Consider the following 22796-nt stretch of genomic DNA (forward strand, 5'->3'; position numbering starts at 1 on the left):
CATCTCTTGTGAAGCTTAGCTGCTAGTTTTACAAATGTTAGACATTTTGGTTTTTAGCTAACGAGATAGTGATACAAACAACTTGTTTGTATTTATAGAGATTTGATATCGGGACAATATAATAAAAAATAAAAATCAACATTTTACCTAAAAAAAACGTTTGCTAAATGTCTCTGTGAGTTTCATATTTGTCTCCTTTTTTGATAGCAGGAAGAAAGTGCAACTGAGCAGGGAGTTATTTTCATCACTGTAGCTTGGTTATATTTTGAGAAATCCAAGTTGTTACAACCTTCCCTTGTTACAACCGTCCCTGGCCTCCCGTAGCTACTCCACATCTATTTAGGTAAGGGTTGTTTTGCAGGACCTCTAATTGTAAAGTGTAGACTGTTTTAAGCCTGTTCTTATTTTACTAATCTAATGTAAAGTATGTGAATACTTGCCTTCCTTTATCATGGCTGCATTATTGCCTTGCCTCTCCTGTCTCCTTCATGTAGTAAAACCCTTTGTGCTCTTCCATTGGCTGTCGAGGAGGATGGGCCTCCAGCGCGGCGGACACACCCCACTAAAATTGCGTCAGCTCGAATATATTAAACGTAAACCGGCTCACGTCCCCAAAGAGCCTACTCGCTGAACGGGCGGTACTTCTCAGCAGCTTAACAACATCGTCAACCTGGAAGAGTTTAAACGTCCACGAACTAAGTTGTGAAACTAAAGCTGATGGAGCTCTAACATAAAAACAACGCGGGAAAGAAAAACAGCACCGATCGCCTACTCTTAGCGGCCGGGCTTTTAAAAAGGAAGACAATATATTTATTTATTTCTGAAGCCATTCTCTTCCAAAGAAACCGAAGTTTGAGACTCTTTCAACGGAGCAACACTTTCAAGATGACTGCTATCTGAGCGAAACCACCGGGGGACCCCGAGGAAGTTTTTCCATCGCCATCAGCTGCCTTTGATAGAAGAAGCAAACAAAGACACAAGAACAAAGAGTAAACCTTCACGGTGCAGCCATGGACACGGGAAAGGTAGGCTATTCATTTCCGTGTCTACGACACATTTCACAACACCGAGTCCTTAAAAAAATACTGTCAGACCTGTTTTCTTCTTGCTGTCAGTGAGTCTCAGCCGATGGGTTCAGCGAGTTCAGCGTTTGTAGCCCATGCGGTAGGCGACTTCCACATGTACCATGACGGAGAGGCGGCTGCGATGATGCAGCTAGCCTACTATTATTGTTGTCGTAGTGACTTACAACGTTTCTGGTTGAGTCCCAGTAGGCTACCTCTTTGGAGCCTGATTATGCTATTTAATAGTCCAAAACGTGTCTGCACATAATAGTAACCTTAAGTTACGTCATATACATTATTTATCCGTTATAACCGGATACAAATCTAAAGGTAATAGTTTTGACTGTTCAATTTACATTTTTATTGATTATTATTTACTTTTCTTCCGTATTTTTTTTTTACGTCACACTAGGCATGGAATGAAACGCTCTGTCATGGTCTCGCGCCGTGTTTGTGTGCTGCCTTCGTAGGTTTGGTGATGCTGAACTGTATCACTGACTGTGGTTGACATGCTCTGTTCCTGTGAAAAACGCCTACGTGACAAAAGTTTGACAGGAGCTATTATAAGAGAGTATTTTTTATAACAGAAGAAGAAGAACTAAACAGCCATTTTTTCGTGTAAAAGTATCAATAGATTTACGTCTCCACACTACTTTATAAGTGAATGTTTCAAATGCGTATCTGCCTTAAAAGTAGGCCTACATAAGTGATCCACACGTTATACCGTTTATTACACTGTAAGACAAAGACATGCTGCACACTTACACATTAAGAAGATAACGCCATGTTATGTTTGTCTAATTTTTTACTTTTTCTCTCAATCATCTAATCGATAAATTATATAATCGTTTCAGCTCAGTATAGGCCTATTATTCCTGAAGGAAGCAAGTTGTAGTTGGTGGAGAAGGTGAACTGAAAAAATGTAGTGTTGAGAGATTTATCAGTAACAATGCATTGTATTGTATAAACTCATATGTTATCTTACAGAATCACCAATCTAATTTACAAATGAGTGATAGCTGTCAAGTCAAGATACGTTTTTGTAAACAATCCAACATTATTCGGCCAGAGCAATCAAACTAGGCATTCCTGATCTAATCTATCACTACAGCTCATCTATATTGTTGTGATGGTCAAGCAAGGCATCATGCTTTTACATTGTTAGTGATAGATTGTGATGCGCATTGTTCAGAGAGTAAACATGACTTATGTGTTATGTTGCCGTCTCTGTCCTGGTGCGGCTTATGGTCCCTGTTACAGACACAGACATGCTTGCAAAGTGAAGCACGTACGCCTAAAATGCTCCCTCAGTTTTCCTTGAGCGATGTCAGACCAGTTAAACCCAGTGGAACGGCACAGGGCAGCCCAGTCTGACATGCTGGTTAGAAAATGTTTCCCTAGCTGTCGTTTTTTTGTTCAGTTTTTTTTTGTTCACCACGCACACTGTCCGATCGTGGACCAACAGCTGGACAGGTTCGCTGTGGACGTGATGGGAAATGGTTCTCTGTGTTCCCAGTTTCCACTGTGACACAGACACAGCAGATTTCCAGAGAGAGTGAGAGTCTACCAAGGGAATAGGCAGTTGCCAACCCTGCGGCGTTAAAGCCTTGACCCTTTGCTTCCCAGGCTGTTTGCCTCTCTCCTTCTTTCGTTGTTTAGTTGTGTTGTGTAGAATTGTTTTTGCATGTTGGTCCGTAGTTAAACAGTAGTTTAGCATGAGCTGATTAACGTCTCGTGGTCAGGATTTTCATACCTGGCATGTACTTAGTGTTATGCCAAGTTATGTGCAGATGAAGCACGCGGACACTTGAGCGACTGGTTAGAGGGCACGGTAAAGGTTAAAGACAGTGTAGGAAGTGGTAGAACTGTGTGTGGTTCTATTTGCAGAGAAGTAACACAGATTCAGAGAAGTGCGATGCTTCAGTGCTTATAATAAAAACAACCTACTTAGGCAACTACCGTTCTCGGTAACGAGTTGTCTTGTTGGGCTTGGCCCTGTTTTATGGCCTGTGCATTTGTTACAGGTAGATGCACAAATCAGCACAAGCTCATTTCATTATTCAGCTTAATTTCAGTTAATTTTCACTCTGTTAAATCTCATTCTTTCAGTGCAGTGTTATTATGACGCAGTTATGAGCCCTAATCCCGCAGCGTTTCCATCAAAACATACCACGTTAATGACGTCAAGCTGTGAGTTGTTTGCCATCTAAGAGCTTCATTCTCAACAGTAAGCTTTGTTCTGGCCTGTACACTCCATCTCGGCCTTTTTTATTTTCCAATGGTAATTGGGGTCAAGCATACAGTTGACCTGTTCTGTTTTGAACGAACCAGCCACTACTAAACATTGTATCCTTCACATACTTGACAGCACAGGTATTTTGATTGGGGGTTTGGGGCCAACAACCGGCCTCACATTGTACAGAATTAATTGCACAGGTTTTAATTCCTCTCCATCCACTGCCTTTTATTCACCTGCCAACTCCTGCTTTCCTTAAGACAGTCCAGTAGATTTACTTTCATCTGCATGACTAGCTCCCTTCAGTGTGTCTCATACTGTAACTGTCAGCTATGGCGTAATAAGGCTTAATGAGGCTTTGCTGCAAAAATCGGGATTAGGGGGATCTAGGAGGGTTTTAATTGAGACAAACAAGCAGGCGAAAGCTCATATTTAATTCACAGGTCTTGAGAAAATGTATGGCTTAGTGCACATGCAGGCGCTGCTTGGCCCAGATGTAAATATGTGGGCTTATTCTGACCTCACGATCAAAATTAAATTAGCTCAGTTTGATAAATCAGAACTGACACAGGTTTTTAACATAATGCTGTCTCAAATATCAATTCCTTCTCATTGACTGCCCAATCAGTTTGTAATGTGTGATGTGTGTTCTTAGGCTGGTGCCTCACAATATGACCTAAGCTAAATAGTTAGTTACAGGCAGCATCTGAAAATAGAATTGCTGAATTATTTAGGCTTCTTAAATGCAAGCTTTGTGAGACTTACTACGATAGGGAATATACTTAATGGAACAATACACTTTTTGGTTGTCTAAAGGCCTTAGAAATATTTGCATTCTTGAGGCATCAAAACATTCTTGAAAGCAAAAGACGGTGAATGCAGCCCTTATGAAAATAAATCCTCTCATATAATAGTCCTATTGTTAGTATTAGCCTTGCCCAAACGTTCCCAAACATAGAGTCTAACTGCAAATACATCTTTATCTTATCTCACTATAACGAGTTAGACTGGCCCTGACAGATAAGGCATTCAAACCCTTTCCACTATAGTATATGCAGCAGCACAAACAAATACTACTGATGTATACAGAAACATAACCGTTTAAAATGACGATCTCTCTAAGGCTGTAAGCACGCTTCACAGGCCAAGCATGCAGAAGTTGTTTCTCATTGTTTTACAATGTTTAAATAAAGGTTATTAATAACCAGATGTACCAGGAAACTCAGAAAATTACAGGGAACATAAAGTGTGATTAATACTGAAAATGTGCGAAACCCTTTGACATTATTACCTTCAGTAACTGTTGTGATCAAGTTTTGGTCCCCCTTAGAGTTAGAGGAATGCTTCAGCTGCACTCAAATACATTGAATCGGAAGTCTAAACTTACAGAGGTAGATATCTTATCACAGAAACACATTACCCAAAGTGTCTAGGTACACATCACTGACCTCACAAGTAACAAATAGACATACAAGAGCAACAATAACAGGACTAAGGCAACTATTTGTGAGTAAAGTAAGCACAATTTCTATTTACAGAGCAACCAGAAGGCGAGCAAAAATAGAAAAGTAAGTGGTAAAACATAACTATTTTTAAAAACATATACTACACAGCATGCATATAGGGCCTAGGATAAATAAGGTGTGAGGCAATGTCCTACATGTCTGAGCTGCTGTGGTCCACCTTTGGTACAGCAAAAACACTCAAAACAAACACTAAACAAAACTATTCAGAGAGACAGTCTCCCGCAGAACGGTTCAGGATGAGGAGGCTTTTTAGACACAAGTGCAGCTCAGAGGAGTGGAGGTGAGGACGGCCCACATATTGGATTCCCCACGGCTGTGTAAGCTGAAACTTGGGAGGTGACGTGTGGTGGGTACGTGATGGCAGCAGCGTAGGCCATCGCCATGAATGTAGCGTATAGAGGAAATGAAAGGAGCCGCATTACACACTCTTCTTCAATTTTTTTATTTTCTTTCAAATGATTAAACAGTTCAACCTGATTCCGAGGAAGCCCTATGTGTGAGTCCGGCTGGCTGCAATGAGTCACTAACTAAGTATGGTAACATTTAAAAACACTCCCCTCTGCGGCTCTCAGGAACGGATATAGAACAAAGAAGCATTTGCTAAACAGAAAAAAAAGACTGTTGGTTGAAATAAAGAAGAGCATTACTGAGTATTTGTTTATTACTGATGAGGTGTATACCACAACATCCTCATGTTTTCGAGAATTGAACGCGCCCCCGTCAGCTGTGTTTGCTTATCGAAGCTTAAATGACTATTTCCTGGTTTGGCTCTCTCTCTCTCTCTCTCTCTCTCTCTCTCTCTCTCTCTCTCTCTCTCTCTCTCTCTTTCTGTGTGCGTTAAAGCATTAGTAGATTAGTAGATTTTACTGGACGAAAAAAAAACCTTTAGGGACAGTGACGGTGAGAAAGAATAAAGGATAATTCCATAGATCACTCTATGTAAAAAAGAGGTTTGGAAGAGGCTTGGTCATGGCATAAATAATAAAAATTAAGGTTTAGATTAGCTGTTATTCTGATGTCTATTTGTCACAAAAAAAGCAATAACGTGGTAGAGAATGAACGTTTTTTCTTCAGCTAATGTTTAGCATTTAGCTAATTTACCTGTATCATACGCTTGATTGATCATCTCTTTTTGTCCTAGGCTGCTGTCAGTGTTTACCAAATATGAGGATATTTGGTGAGGTAACCAAAGCGAATTTCAGTGGAAGTGTTATCTGTGTACTGCATCAATGACTAGACAGACAGAAATGTACTTGCTGCCCCGCCGCCACATCATATTTGACTTTGCACATGCAAAGATGACATTTGCATGGATGTGGATCAGCTCAAGGGAGCAAGTGAATTAAACACGGGAGGAGAGAAGGCCTAACATTCTATTTTTCTCACATGACATTCAGACATATTAAGTTTGGAAAAATGCACCAGCAGCCTCCCTGTGATTTGAATCAGTTTTGGAAGGAGAGAAGTTGGTTTTCAGGGGCAGGTTAGAAAATGTGTGGTTTTGGCAGCTGAATTTTGTCTACAATATTAAACAGCCTTTTGCCAGTCCCCGAGACTGAGGCTGAATTCCCCGACTGTTATATTCGGCTTGCCCTTGTTATTGACAGTATTATAAAACTCAAACTTTCTGAACCAACTTTCCTTGTTACCTCAGAGGCCTTAACTAATCAGATTTAAAGCTATGTGTAGATTAGCGTGGTACACAGTGTTATGCCAGCCCCCTTGTGAATGGCTAGCTTAGCCATCATGTGTACGCAAACAAAGAAAAACTCAATTTCGACAAGAAAACAAAACTGAGAGCAGCAGCTGAGTGAAACTTGCCTGGGAGATAACTAAAGGTAGAGAGCCACACATATCAAGAGGGATGGTCACCAGTGATTATCATGAAATAGCTTTATTGGGTGTGACCTGCCAGTTTCCCCAGTGAGGAAGTCACGTATTATGTTGCTGCCTCTGGTGTCTGTTTACGAGGAACTGAATCAAACTCACCTACCTTAGTACTTAGACAGGTGAGAGAGGAGCAGGGGAAGTGTGGCTATTTGTGAGAGTTAATATTTGTGTTTTGGACTTCCTCCAGTTTTAAATACATCTTTATCACAATTTTTAAAAAAAATGTTCAAGCAATTGCCCTAAAATTGTGATTATGTTTGGCTAAAGTGCATTAGCATACTCAGAATGTTTAGACTGAGGCCAGGCTGAGGGGAGGTCTCCCTGTATGTAGGTTAAAGGTCACAGAGGAGTGTTTGATTTCACTGCCATACCCACTTATGACCACCATTTGCAGCTGGATTCAAACATCTACATTCAAGCGAGTTCCTTGCAAATAGTTTCAGATATTCCCTGGGGGGGGGTGTGTGTGTGTGTGTGGGGGGGAGCGGGGGGGTTGTGGGAGTTCAAGACTCAAACATTTAACTTTCCAGTCATGTTGTTTTTTTCCAGGGGGAGAATTTATCTGTTTATTATAAAAAAAAAAAAAAGCAGCTGTTAGTTCACTGAAACCTTGCGCTGTTTATTGCTAATTTCTGATCAGTGCTGGAGCTGTGGCTTAACAGAATGACATCAGTTCTTGTTGGTCTGCACACCGACACCGTGGCTCCTTTAAGAAGTGATGGTGCATTGTGTATATATTCCGTGCCTGAACAGTCCCATCATGGACTTGATGACCCATGTAACGATACTTCCTATTGGCTGTAGAAATGTAGGCGTGTCTTTGAGGGTCTTCTTGAGCCACGCTGAACACGCCGGAGTGCCTCCACAAACACACGGACCCTTTTTCCCCCTTCCAGCTCCCCTCCCTCTGCATCGTGCAGGGGAGGGGAATACTGCTACTTTAGACGTAGCCTGCAGCACTTTGGTGTTATTAAAGAGGACACATGTAACAATCCTTTTTATGAAACCTTGGGGGGGGGGGATTTGTAGTGATATTCCATCGGAGACTTATGACTTTCAACAGATTGTTTTGGTTTTAGGATATGCAATTTAACTGCCGTTGGTCCCCCGCTCTCATAGCATTTTTTTAAAAATGCAGCAGGATGCTTTCTTTTTTAGTGAGGTTGCTCACTGAGGTTGAACTCATTGTTTATGCCCTTGCCCAACACCAAAAGCAGCAAGTTTTATACGTTTTAGTTTAGAAGCTCAAGAACTTATCAGGAGAAAAAAAAGAGTGAGTGTTTTTTGGAGGCACTCAGGTGTGGCTAAAGACACACCTGCATTTGGATACCAAAAAACAGGAACTTATCTGGTGTGAATCACTTTTGTAAAGGATTAGTATTAATCACAGGACCATAAATCATTATTAATTCAGACATGTCGACTCATGGTGAGATGTGAAAAATGGAATTAATAAGCAACTCATCTGCTGTATTTCTGTAAATGTGTATAAATGTGATTACTATGACAAATTGTAAAAACATATTTTCCTGGGGTTTTCAGTTTGTTTTTTCGATAGGTTCTTCTTCCTCACTGAAAGACTCTTTCTAGAGGTACAGTTCATAGAAGTGAGAGCAGATTTTGGAAGAAGTCGTAGCTTGAGGCTGTTGTTGTCTGAGGAGCAAAGGACAGCGACATACTCTCGTCTGGTTTATTAACTTTTTGGTATGAGGAAAATCTCTGCTGATCCACTGGGCTCTACTGAGATCAAGCAACAAGTGAACTGTGTAATAACCAGAACGGGAACCCAGACAATGACTTATTAAACCTGGGTCTGTCATGGACCTGTACCAAGAGAGGTAGATTTATTCAGTTATGTGGATAACTCTGCTGCTCTGATGTGAACCTGGCCTTTGTTCAGCCAAAGTCAACCACAGAAAATCAACATACGTCTGGGAAGAAGATTGTTAAGATTCATTTATTTTCTTTCCAGTTTGTCTTAAAATAAACCCTTTTCCATTGGGCAGCCACATGCCACAGTGTTGCATAATGTGTTGTGATCAATCATCTTCAAGATGTATCAGGATATTTTTGTAACAGTGTATTCATTTTACTTGTCATTATCTTACGGTGAGGAGGAAATATGAGGCTGACCAAACTGAACATTTCGTAATGTCAGATATTCGCTGAGTTAAAAAAGTGATATCCCAAAGATAGCTAACGCTTTGTCAATTGTGTGAACCGATGTGTGCAGGAGCTTCCAATTCAGTAAAAACTAAGCGTCCAACCTGAAAGATGACACAACTGATAATTGTACTATTTGCACTCATCCCAGCTCTTGTATAAATGAATGCATTTATCCACTGTTGAATAACTGGTCCAACCGGTCCCTTCACTGACATGAACACCTCTTTTCTCTACTGTCTTGCAGCAAATAACCTTCCCGTTGTTGATGAGCGTTGGGGCAGCTGTGATTGGCTCCCTGCAGTTTGGCTACAACACCGGTGTCATCAATGCCCCTCAAAAGGTGAGTTAATGTGTCCCCAAACATGTTGCTCAAATAAGATCTTCATGCAGGTCCAGCTAGCAGTTTCAGCCCGCAGAGATGCAATATTACTTGGTTTGCAGTAAATATACGCCATCATTCATGCAGTAGAGAGTTATCCTTTCCAACTCTAGCCCTTGTGCTAGTGGTATTTCACTAACTGAAGGTGGAAGGGGGTGTTGGGTTAAGGGGATGAGATAATAATAGCTGCATTCAGGCCTATCAAGTACAAGGACATCTGTATTAACAGACACAGATAGAGTGATTCCTGTTTAATAGAGTGTGCCCATGCCCAAAAATGGACATCTGCTGACCGACAGCAGGCTGGGAAATGCTAGACATGGACATTCAAGAGGAAATGAAAGGAGGGTAGGTAGACAAGTCACTTAACCCTCCCTCCCCCGAGACAATGCAAAGTTAATAGAAAAGATGTTTTTCATGCCGGACTAAATCCCCAGTAGGTTTTATTAACAGACAGGTACACACGAAGAAACTCATTTCCTGGAGAAAGTCTATTATGCATCGGGTGTAAATAACTAGTCATGCTGAGTTTGGTCTGAACACGCCCTGTGGCTACATACAGCTGTCTGTTCACAGGTCACAGGTGTGTCGCCACCACTGCAGACAGGCCTGAGCTCTGCCTCCTCTTTGTATTGATTTGGCTAGTATCCTCTGTGTGTCGCGGACTGACTGTCTGTCACAGTGCTCCACTGTCTGTCACAGTGCTCCACAGTCACAGCTGTATGTGGTGAGGGCAGCCTCATTTTCATCTGAACTGCTCGTCCACTGTCATCACACTGTCAAAGCTATAGCCTGGACTTTGATGTGAAGGATGATTTGTTAATGAGAGCAGCTCTCTTCATTTTGTGTCTGAAAGAAAAAAGACATTCCCTTATTGTATTCTCTAAAGGAAAAAAAGGAAAAAGGTTATAAGGTTGAAATACACATGAAATAGACAGAGAAGAAAGTCTGGGCAAAGACACAGGCTCTTTAATTTTCCCCGAGTCATAATGTGAGGGTGACATTGGCAGCAGTGTTAAAGAAGGAATTGTATGCCTTGAGACATTTGCACTGATGCAATCGTCATGGATTGTGCACTGCACACCAGTAGTAACTGACCTCAATATTAGAAATGTCTTACTAGTTATTAATATGAAAGAGCACAGGCTGCCTGCGACTGCAATCATCAATCAATCTGGCAGTAATGATCTGTACTAGTAATCAATATATTATCTGGAAAGGTCAATCACATTGCCAGATGTTTCGATGTGTCCAAAGCTCTGAGATATTCAGTTTACTATGATGTAAAGTTAAGCGGCAAATCCTCACATATGACACATTCATCGTTACCTGCTAATAATCACACAATCAAGACCTACTTATAATTCATTCTGTGGTTAGTGTAGCACAGAGTTGCATCCTCCAGGAACAAACAGCACATGTTTTTCAGCTTCATGGAGCTCAGCTCAGGAGCCACCGATCACCTTGTGAGTGGCTGAACATTGAGTGGGAGCCGCTGAATAAGTGGTCTGTTGCACACTGGGCTAGTGTGAACATGCCCTCTCGGCTCTTTTATCCCCCTTCCCAATGGCCAGCCTAGGTCTCACACAAACACACAGAGGTCTGAGGAACGTCACGTGCACACAGTTCAAGTGTGTGCAGGGAAACAGTAAGGCAGGTTCTAAATCATTGATTAGATAATGACCCCTTTTGAGGCTATAGTTTTAGTACAACTTTTTATATACAGTAGCAGGAGCTCTGCATATTATCAGCAGCACCTCTCCCCTCTGGGCACTGGCGTGTGATAAAGGTTAGCAGTGATATTGGTGCTGCCTGTGACGTAGGCCTTGCATCGTGTTAGAGCTTCTCCGATTAGATAGACTCTTTGGAGGGCCGAGCTGCAGCTCCTTTCTATCGTCTCCTCCCCCGCTGCACGTCTGCCTGCTCCACAAGGCAAATAACATCCTTATTTGGAAATGTAATCGAGGCGCGTTTTGTTTGTTAGTTTTATTTTGGAGACTTATTTAGTGCTTAGAGGAATACTTTACCCATACGGAACCGGCGTTCTTTCATTATAAAATTGCTATTATAATATAATGAATGAGGTTTTTATTCCCTCAGTCTTTCCTCAGTCTTCCCTTGGCCCAGCTGTCCTGTTAATCCTAGCCCTACATTTTTCCTAGTGTGATGTCACACTAGTGTGTGACATCACGTCAAATGTAGGGTTAGACAGTGAGACCATAAAACACTCTTTCTGCCTTTTCTTAGGCTAGGATGAACCGATTTCAAAAATGTTTGCACATTTACTACATAGGATCTCGGAGTTCAATACACCTTCATATTCCCACCGTTGAAGAAGTTCTATAGGCTCAAGGCCTCTTCCCTTTTCTGAGATAGATTTTTCATTGATTGAAGTTGGTTTTCTTTAAGCTCCTCCTGTAAAACATATATGGAACACTTCCTGCATGCTAGTTACTTAACATTCATGAACCTGTTTTCAAACAGTGGAAACTGCCCAGAAAACAAGACAACTAAATATTGAAGTGAGACATTATTTCACAATTTCTTGTACTAATTATTACATTTTCTCCTTGTGCGTGGTGAACACAGTGCTCACCTTGACATCCTGGCCAGCATCCAGCTCTCACAACATATGCTGACAGCCTGACAGTATGAATACACAGCTTGTTTCATTGTGTGGTTAGAGCCAGCTGGCTGCGTGGACTGCAGGGTTTATTCAGAGTGAGGCCAAAGGAGGGGACCCCAAATCAGTATGTGGCTTCTCATGATCAGCCATTCAAGAAATGACTTAATCTGAAAAGAAATGAATGTAGTGTAGTGGATGAAAAAGTTGGATTTTTTTCCCCATGAAGTCTAGTGATGCAAACGTTTTAAGTAGCAGAAAATTGAGGCACTCAAGTTAAGTACAGAGGCACTCAAAATATAAGAGAGCAGCCAGGGTTCTTGTAAATAAAGTAGTTTTTTTTAAGGTCAGATGTGATAGGATGAAGGTCAGTAGTACAGGACAGTATATGATGACGCACTTGAGATCACTATGCAAGGTCTTGTGAGTTGATAGCGGATGGATACGACCAGAACCCGAGTGGTAAGGCGAGACACTGCAGATGAATAGGGTATAATTCTTTAACTTATTTCATCATGGATCTTTTAGCTATTATTTTTATTTTACCCCTTTTTTTTTTTTATGTCAGAAATTATTTGTTAATTTGCATGTCTTATAAACTAAAAATATAGTTGTTGGATAAGTCCAAATTAAAATCTAAATTAAATTTTTATAACATATTAGTGTCCAAAGTTTGTACAGAACAGCTTTTGGGACAGCCTTTTTTCATTTTATAAATCAAAAATAACTATGCACAGTTCTTAAAAATGCATTTTTGACATGTTTTGAAGAAGTAAACATACCATAAATCAGACAGTAAACAACATATGAACTAATTTTTCCCTGAATATTGAGAACAATTGTAATTTTGAGAAAATGTGCTCTAAAGATGTTTCTAAGGGAGAAGAATACAGACTTTTTATTTATACTAGTATGAAAGAAGACAGTCTCAATTGACCGGTGCTTGATAAAACAAGTTTATTTGCCTGCCATGCCTGTTCTTCAGAGTGTCACACTGTCATTCAATATCCATCCCTCCGCCAGGGGAAAACCTTGAATAAATTGAAAGCCTTACTATTCATAACCGGTCTCTGGGGACACTGCTGACTCTGAGTATTTATTCCACATAGCTATCGTTGAGCTCGAGTACATTAAGAACTCTGGTACAAGGTCTGCAACTGCCAAGTGTTTCATAACAAATATATGCGATGTTATACTACCGCAGAGGCACATGACTGAGCTGGAGATGAGCAGTGTGAGTTATTGGAGGTTGCAGACAGGACAGGCTGTTCACCTCTTTTTGAATCATAAGGGAGGTGTCACCGTGACACCCACATAAACACAGGCAGGGCTCGGATACTTAACCCCCGTCACTGGCTGGCTGGGCGTGTTTGTCAACACAGTCCGGGTGGTGAGGGAGGAGGAGCAGGAGCAGGAGGAGGGGAACAGAAACTTGACACTAAACCATGGACGGTAAACTTCCTGGTTGCCAGGAAATGGGTCATGATTGTACAGTGCTGCCATCAGCTGGCAGCACGGTGATTACCTCAACCAAGCTCAAGAGGAAAACATTAAAAACACATGCCCTGCATTCCAAATCACATACTTTTTCTTTTTACTACACTGCATACTAAAGTACAGAAAGTTTTTGGAGCACAGGAGAGAGAAAATAATCATATAAGGAAGATTTTTTTTTCATTTTGTTGAGAAATGTCAAGAATAAAGACGAATACTGCTAAATGCTATTGGAGTTAGTGGGGCATCTAGGTATTTTTGGCAAACTTCAATTGACATGCATGTTTTGGGACATCCTAAATCCTTTTCTGGCATACTAAATAGTATGGAAGTATGGGTATTGGAACACAGGGAATTGACTGTTTATGTGACTATAATGAGGTAATTATGATGTGATACACCTCTCCTGTAATGATGAAGTCCTGGCCAACAGAAACAAATATGTCTTGTTTATTTTGAACAAAAAACATTTACCTTTTTTTTTTTTTTGCTTTCCTTGTGGCAGGTCATAGAGAACTTCATCAATGAGACCTATTTCGAGCGCTTCCAGGAGCCCATCTCTAAGACAGGACTTGTGGCCCTGTGGTCCTTGGCCGTCTCCATCTTCTCTGTCGGGGGCATCTTTGGCTCCTTCTCCGTGGGACTCTTTGTCAACCGCTTTGGCAGGTAAAAAGTAAATGACACCCTTGTTGCTATGACAGTAGTCTCATTGCCTTGAAACATTTAAGCTGTGATTGTTGGCCTGAAACATTTTATTTTAATATGATAACAACACGTACAACTAACTTTGAATGTATTGATGTTTTTAAAAGTGATTTGAAATCCAGATCCGTTGAAAAATTCAAAACAAACCATTAAACCCCGATAACACACACATGGCCGAGGGTTTATGTTTGGATTCAGAGGAAAGAATAACGAGATGTTTCTATGGAAAAATGCTTAAAAATAAATGCATGTTTACATTGAATGTGTTCTCTTTTTGCCTACAGGAGGGGCTCAATGCTCATGATCAACGTCCTGGCCTTCATCGCAGCCATTCTGATGGGCTTTTCAAAGATGGCGAGCTCCTGGGAAATGCTGATCGCCGGTCGTTTTGTGGTGGGCCTGTACTCTGGCCTTACCACAGGCTTTGTGCCCATGTATGTGGGTGAGGTTTCCCCGACAAACCTACGAGGAGCCCTGGGCACCCTCCACCAGCTGGGCATTGTGGTCGGCATCCTCATGGCACAGGTTGGCGGACAGTTCATGTTCAAGTTTGTTTTATTTTGATCAGGGTTCCTATAGTCCGGAAAGTTTGGAAAATGCTTGATTTCTTTTGTTCTCAAGGTTTGAAATGTACTTGACATCTGAACACTTTACGGGATATTGCTGGATTTTTCTTCATATTGACCAGATTGATTTCAATCTTTTATTCCTCAATAACATTCAGATTTTATGTTCAATAACTTCATGCTGACTTGGTTGTGGACACAGAATTAAACTTTATTTGGCTCATGATGCACACTCATTCGGATTGGTAATGTGTTTTTACTTTATTTCCAACAGATATTTGAATTAAGAAAGAAGAAGAATTGAAAAGCTTCCACACCTCTTTATATGGGATGTTAGTGCCTATTATATTTTGTATGAATAAGTTTTATAGCAAATCCAATAGCTTTCTTACCGGATTGTCAATATACATACAATATATATATATATATGAGCACCCTATCATTTTACTGAAAGGGCAATGTATGAAATCATACAGTAATCATGATTTTTATATATTTAAAGCTTCGGGTTCTTCCCGAAAAAAGTTGAACTTTTATTTTGAAAGTGTGTGAAAAGTGCTTGAATTTGACCCTAACAGGCTGTATGAAAAAACTATTTAATAGTGTTGCTTGGATAGTGACCTTTTTTTTTTATAATCTGTGAAATGACAATATGGCTCGGTGTCTTGGTTTGATTTCAGGTGTTTGGATTGGAGTCGCTCATGGGTAACAGTGAGTTGTGGCCGCTCCTCTTGGGCTTCACCTTCATCCCGGCTGTGGCACAGTGCATCCTGTTCCCCCTGTGCCCTGAGAGCCCGCGCTACCTGCTCATCAACAAGAACGAGGAAAACAAGGCCAAGGCTGGTGAGTCCCCACACACATACTCAGGAGGCCACAGCATTCACAGCTTGAATGGGATGCATTTGATTATAGTTGCTCTATCCTTGCGTGATTTGTAATTATTTGTTATTTAAAAGGTGCTCCGAGGAACTTTCCGTTTGTGTTCATTCTTGCACTCCCTTTGGACAAAAGTGTTTTTACTGAAGCTGGCGTAGTAGTTTCTCGGTGAGCGTACCCATGACAAAGGCATCAAGAAATACTATATCAAAATAGCATTCTCTGCGCTGATTGTTTGCTTTTACATGTAATTTATGATCATCAGAGGAAGATGAGACTGTTTCAGAAATATTTAAAAGTTCCTCGTAGCACCTTTAAAGGTGCAGTGTGTAAAGGCAATGGGCATTTTTCACATCATACTCGGTAGAAATTGAATATAGTATTGGTATGTTTTAATTAGTGTATAATCGCTTGAAGTTGTTGATTCTTTTACAAGTTTCTTTTGCAATCTAGATTTTTTTTCCACTCTAGATGACGACAAACCTTTATTACGCACTGCACCTTTTAACTAATAGTTTTACCAACATTTGGTACATTTCTTTTATAAAACTCCGAAATGTGAAGTGTTGTCTCAGATTCTTAATGGTTCTTCTTAAATGTCTAAAGTAAATCAAAGTTGATTTAAAAGGTAAAACAGGAGGGTAAAGGAAATCAAATGTGTCTGAACTGTAGTTACCGACCTGCCTTATCCCGTTTATCACATTTCAGCGCTGAAGAAGCTCCGAGGCACCACAGACGTGAGCGCAGACATGCAGGAGATGAAGGAGGAGAGCAGGCAGATGATGAGGGAGAAGAAGGTGACCATCCCGGAGCTGTTCCGCTCGCCCCTCTACCGCCAGCCCCTCTTTATCTCTGTCATGATGCAGCTCTCCCAGCAGCTGTCTGGCATCAATGCTGTGAGTGTCCCCGCCCTGAGACCTTTTAAACGCTTTTCCCTGATATGCTTTGTATGTCCACACGTTCAAATGCTGTATTGCACCCAGTTGCTACAATCAGTAGTACACAAACATATCCTTAACATACCACACATCAACCTTGTAACGAAGAAGGTGAAATACTGTTCTCTCAAGCTCAATCTTTGTGTTTTTTTTTTGTACTTTTTTCTGCAGGTATTCTACTACTCCACTCGCATCTTTGAGAAAGCCGAAGTTGCGCAGCCCATCTATGCCACCATTGGAGCCGGTGTAGTTAACACAGCTTTTACTGTGGTGTCGGTGAGTACGGCATAAAGTCTAGTCTGTATACAGCGACCCCCCCCCCACCCTCCCGCCCCCAAGAAAAAAAAACTAAAAAAAATACTGTATGTATTTGTTGTAAGTCGTTTGTTGCTGTGTATTATTACACCGGCTTTATTCCTCATCTTGTTTTATCTTTTTTGTTGTTGTAGCTGTTTGTGGTAGAACGTGCAGGCCGTAGGTCTCTGCACCTGCTGGGGCTGCTGGGAATGGCCGGATCTGCCATCTTGATGACTGTTGCCATGGCTCTGCTGGTAGGTTTTTAGACGATGTAGAAATGCAGTGATCGTGCTTATGGGTGGTTGTCATGTCATTCCCACCAGGAGTAAAGACCTGTCTAACCTCCTTCTTGTCTCTTGGTCTTGTAGGAACAAATCAAGTGGATGTCATACCTGTGCATCGTGGCCATTTTTGCCTTTGTGGCGTTCTTTGAGATCGGCCCGGGTCCCATCCCCTGGTTCATCGTGGCAGAGTTGTTTTCGCAGGGACCGAGGCCTGCAGCCATTGCTGTGGCTGGTTTCTGTAACTGGACAGCCAACTTCATAGTGGGAATGGGCTTCCAGTACGTAGAGGTGAGTAGAAACAAATGACCACATTTGGATGTAGTATTTGTCTTTGTTTTGTTTGAGGTTACCCAATTGTATGGTGTCTGCTATTTTTTAGGAAAGAAGAACGCAATTTTCGTGTCAAGTCTTTTGATTGAATTTATAAGAAGATTTTTTAGATGGATGTCCTGGAAATTCTTTAATTCAATACCACTTTATAGTCCCCATAGACAGATAGCTCGATTCAAACCACCAAATAAATATTCTATTCAAATGAATTCATAAAGCTCAATATAACAAATGTACAGAATAAGACATCCTCTGTCCCCAGACCCTCAATTTCGATAAGGAAATCCCTACACAGACACAAAAAAAACCTACAGATAAACATCTATCCATCATTCACTTAGGATTTAAAATGTTTCACTTTGGTCAAGCATAGTTCAGTCTATTTCACATTTTGATAAAGTCTTACAAACTTCTTACACTATGGAGATTAATTGTGGCATATAATATAACACGTCTGAATCATCGTGCCTATCCCGAATGTATCATACTTGAAATGTTTTTGCTCATAATGCAATAAAGAAGTTGACCGGGATGACTTTCAGGGATGACCCCCCCTCCCCCTCCCTTTTTGAACCCTGTTAGAACTCCAGTAACGTATTGTCTCTCCTCCTCTTTATCTCTCTCTCTCTTCACAGGAGCTGTGCGGCCCCTACGTCTTTATCATCTTCACTGTGCTGCTGCTGGTCTTCTTCGTCTTCACCTACTTCAAAGTGCCGGAGACCAAGGGCCGGACGTTTGACGAGATCGCCGCCGGCTTCCGTCAGACGGCCGCGTCCGGAGCAGAGAAGCACTCGCCGGAGGAGCTCAACAGCCTGGGAGCCGACTCTCAGCTCTGAGCGACCGACTGGCTGGCCTTTCGCTTTTTACAACTTCACAACAAACACTTTTCTCGGACCGAGGAGGAACGAGAAGTGTCTACTACTAACTAGAAGTAGACCAGATCCATTGGTTAGAGTAATTTCCCACACTGTCACCACATTTCGGGGCGTCGTTACCAAAAACACAGAACAGCCCTGCCTGTGTGATTCTCTCCAACATGATGTCTTCTGCTGCCCCCCCCTCTTCATGTCACACGAAACAAACAGAAACTCCATGAGCACTATGTCGCCTGGCGGATGTGGACGGGGGGAGTGGAGGATAGATGGGGAAGGTTTTTAAATAGTATAGAGATATTTTTTAGAGAAGGAAAAATGGAGTGTCTGCCTCAATCAATCGACCTTTTCAAAACTTTTTTTTCACTGAATATTTTACTGATGTGTGCGTGTGCTCTGTTCTTTTTTTTAACCTGTTACGACACAGTAGTTTTATTTTATTTTATCATTTGGTTAAAGAGCACTGTAGATTTAGAGATCTGTTCACTGTGCAAAAAAAAAAATACTTATGTTTATCAATCATACTGTAAAGCTGTTATCACTGTAGACTCAAGCACTGTAGATGCTGTGCAGCTCCACTTTGTCTCTCCTCCACCAGATGGCGCACTGCCCTTAAAAAAGGTCCCAATGCTCCACTGATAAGGAATCCATTATTTATAGCTTTCTGAGTTACTGAGCCCACAAACTGACATGTCGGTTTCTTCCTGTGAGGATTTAAATTTAATTTCATGAGATTTATTATATTAAAGGTAAAATAAGCGATATATTTATGTTAATATAAGTGTTAAATCGCTCTATATTCATACAGTGATCACTTGTATAGTGTGCACGTTTCATAACTCAGATCTCTGTTGCCCGCTCTGCATGTAATTGGCAAATAAACTTTTCTGGGATCCAACAACTAATATCCAATAAGAAGAGAGAACGCTACAAACCGGCACGTCTCACTGCCTGTATACGCGCAGAGCGACATATGGGTGAATGTTTATGTGCCTACAATGGCGGAGCAGGTAAAAATCCTTCCCAATGTCTGTTTTGATGGTTTTTATCATGTTTTATAGGATTTATGAATCTGAGATGATGCTGGATAACTCGCTGCTTGAAGACCGCAGTGCATTAATGTGGTGACGTAGGGACGAGGGAGGTGAGTGCTAACTGCAGTCAGTGACAGGAAGTTAGCTAAACTGACCATTCCGCTTACTTCACCTTTAATGTTAACACTCCACATAGTATGACTCTTTTGTTACTTATTTACTCCTAATGGACAACATGTTGCTATTTTTATTGTCAGACAAAATGTTACGTTTTATAAGATTTGTTGTCTTAAAAAACAAAACTGTTTTTTTCCGTGTGTCCAGATAATATATAAAGACATTAATTCACCATTCATTTTTAGCAGTGCATTTGATGAAGTCAATTTCGCAACGGATATGTGCAAGATACAGTATCTGCACGGACCAGTACCAGTGTGCCGAGCTTGGCAGTGAGGTAGAATGAATAAATCATCCATCTGTTTTAACATGTCATGAGATAAGTATGGACTCACAATCAGCAGCCCCCCAAATCCAAATAATCGCTCTCACAAAACCAAAACATTTGAGATTTTAAGTGTCTGTCTACGAAAACAAAGTCAAGCCTCTGCCTTTAGCCTTATCACTTCGGAGCAGTTTGAGGTCAGAGCGGCCTCGACCAGACTGAAAGCTCCAGTCATCTGATGGTCTTCACTTTTTTTTGTGTAGAGATGAGCTGCGGAGCTTTCGAAGTCTGGTGAATTGTCTAAGTGGTGTCTGGCTCTTCTCACACAACCAGGAGCATGCTGCGATGTTGCATGCTGTGCCGGTGTGACATACGTGAAGCATCTTCAGAAAAATGTATTCAAAAAAGAAAGAAATAATGGGGACCAAAATGAATGTCATCCTTTTGTAAGGTTTTCATTATCCTGAAAGTGCTTGTCTCCCATCTCTGGTTGAGCCTCCAGTGTTCCTTGCACTCCACAATGTCCATTACGTGTCCTCGGAGGCTTGTTTTGCGCCTTGTGCACTGATTTCTGCAGTATTTTTTGCTCTCTCTCTCTCTCTTTTTTTTTTGCCGTGTACTACACTGTAGCTGGTGTAAACATACAGTACAATGTAGTCTGTCTCTCTCTCTCTCTCTCTCTCTCTCTCTCTAGCATAACAAGTCCCTGTCTATGACTGCTGTATCACTTGCTGAAACTTTCTTCTTTATAAATGTGTTGTTTGAGGAAAGATAACTTTTTAGCAGCACTTTATTATTCACAGTAATATTTCTTTGTCACAGCAACAAACACTTTGAGGCTGTTCTTTTTTTTTTCTTTCTACTCAAATATTTGTTACTGAAGAGAGACTGATGTACTGCTGATGGATTACTTGAGGTTTCTTTAATGGAAATGTGTGGAATTGTATAATTTGCTCATAACTATAACGGTATTGTGTGGAGCACATTTAGATGTGTGCACACACAGGCCAGTTGTGAATGAATAGGGTAATATTCATAGTCTAATGGCGACTTTGATCCAACAAAGGCAAAAAAAAAGTCAAAATCCATTTGAATCATTCCATAATTGGTTGTTATTTGTTGTGTATATAGTATATCTTTATAGTGTATATTTAGTCATTTGGTGGGTCAGCTCACCCACTGTGGAACGCACTGTAACATTCACTCTCCGTGCCTTTGTGTGGCCTTCACATATCCTCACCAGCAGAATCATGCAACCCACACAAACTGACGTATATTTTGAATATCAAAACTGTATTTTTATGTACACTGATTCAAAATTCTACTTGGGCATTTGATTGTTATTGTTGCCTGTTGCCTTTGGAATCTCTGAATGGCACAGGTTGGTGGTTTAAACATGCAACATGATGTAAATATGCAACTGACTACAGCCTCCCCCACTCCAAATTTATAAAATATTTAACTGTAATAACAATTTTTTTTTGATAGATAAAGTAATGATTATTTCTGTAGTGTTGTACGTCTATATGCATTTGGCTTCCGGACTCCTGTTCCGTTTGGATTTCATGTCTGAAGATATGTTGTGGCCTAATAATACTATCATTCTTTTGATTCAGACTTTGACTTTTAAGGATTGTGTTCAATTTGACACATTGAGTAGTGTTTATATTTTAGTGCACAGAGCATATTCTAATGTTTGTAATAGTAAAATATCTGTGTGTATGGTTATGGAACATTTACCTCTAGTCGGGGAAATATGAATTGTGATGGATGACGTATTGAATGGTTCCACAGACTTGTAGAAGAGGTTTAATGGCTGAATAAAATAAATCATGCATACAGATCCAAGTTTTGGGGGTTTCAATTTGTCGTTTTTGGTGGAATTCAAAGTGTTATAACCGATGAAACGATTGACTATGACCTCCTGGGGCAGCAAAACAAACTAAACAGTTGAAGTTGTTTAATGTAAAAAGAAAACAATGTGCTGAACTATGCCGAACTCTGTTTTCATCAGCCTGCAGCCCCTTTCACAATGCACTTCATTCATCATTGCATCAGTCATTTCATCTGTTGTTCATATACATTCATTTATTAGAACAGCTTTAACCTCTTTTTAACCTATAGCAAACAATAGCTTGTGAAACAACAACATAACCTAAGCTAACAGACCCATTTACCAGGGCTCAACAGCTTTCAAACACATCTCACTGTCTTCAAAGTGCTTACATACATACAGTACATATAGATGATGGGCCATCATGTGTTTAATTTTTTATCATTAAGTTGTCATGTATGATTCCAGGCATCTTCATTAGCTTTAGAAGATGGAGAGATGTGTATGAAAAGCCAGTAAATGGAATGGGCAGGCAGACATTAGGGCTCATGTTTGTAGATGGAAAAAATAAGACCGGAAAAATTTATATGAACTAAATTCAGCTCTAAAAGGGGTCAACAAAACAGAACGGAAAACAACATACAAAACACTCAACTCATTTACAAATTGACCGACTTTAATGCCAAACATGGTAAACACATGTACTGGCTGGCCAGTAATCTACTCAATATCAACAACAACAACAAAAACTAAATTAAACCGAACAAAAAACTTCAATAATAAAATCAAAAAGTGCTATCTCCCTTATTGCCCATTGAGAATGAACATAAACAACAGATAAGATAAGGAACAATTAAAGTTCAAATGTGAGGGTGGGAAGATTGCTATGATCCTGGATGAGGGGATTTATTTTACTACATCTGAAGAGAATACATATCCTCCCTGAGGTCAGAGAAAGGAAAAAGAGTTATTGAATGACCTCGAGATGAGATGACATAAGGGTTGTCATAGTCTGAGAAATGCTTTACTTCACTTGTGTCTTCCAACTGTCTTTAAAGGGCAGGAGTTCCACCTCACCTGTGCACCTTCTCATAGGCCTCTGTTAAATCAGCAGTACCAGAATCTTGAATTATACATTCATTTCTGATGCTCTCTCTGTGTGTGTGTCTCTCTCTATGGTGCAGCAGCCTTAAACCTGCAAACGTTGTACTAATGGTTATTATTGTAATAATTATCCGTC

At 40.6% G+C, this 22796-nt stretch overlaps 1 protein-coding gene across 1 annotated transcript; it reads left to right on the plus strand.

Moving 5' to 3' along the window:
• Positions 1-628: 628 nt before the first annotated feature.
• On the plus strand, positions 629-19635 carry slc2a1b (solute carrier family 2 member 1b). Its single transcript, XM_080026413.1, has 10 exons — positions 629-1025; positions 9127-9222; positions 13884-14044; positions 14368-14608; positions 15330-15492; positions 16234-16421; positions 16635-16739; positions 16913-17014; positions 17129-17332; positions 18010-19635. The coding sequence occupies exons 1-10, from the start codon at positions 1011-1013 to the stop codon at positions 18208-18210; spliced, it is 1476 nt and encodes a 491-aa protein (XP_079882539.1). The 5' UTR covers positions 629-1010; the 3' UTR covers positions 18211-19635.
• Positions 19636-22796: the final 3161 nt, after the last annotated feature.

The sequence above is a fragment of the Ammodytes marinus genome, assembly GCF_949987685.1.
Source record: "Ammodytes marinus genome assembly, chromosome: 4".
Lineage (NCBI taxonomy): Eukaryota > Metazoa > Chordata > Actinopteri > Uranoscopiformes > Ammodytidae > Ammodytes > Ammodytes marinus.

Coding starts and splice junctions, on each gene's coding strand:
- slc2a1b (XM_080026413.1), top strand. Junction 16,740..16,912: donor CAGCTTTTACTGTGGTGTCG/GTGAGTACGGCA, acceptor TTGTTGTTGTAG/CTGTTTGTGGTAGAACGTGC. Junction 17,333..18,009: donor TGGGCTTCCAGTACGTAGAG/GTGAGTAGAAAC, acceptor CTCTCTTCACAG/GAGCTGTGCGGCCCCTACGT.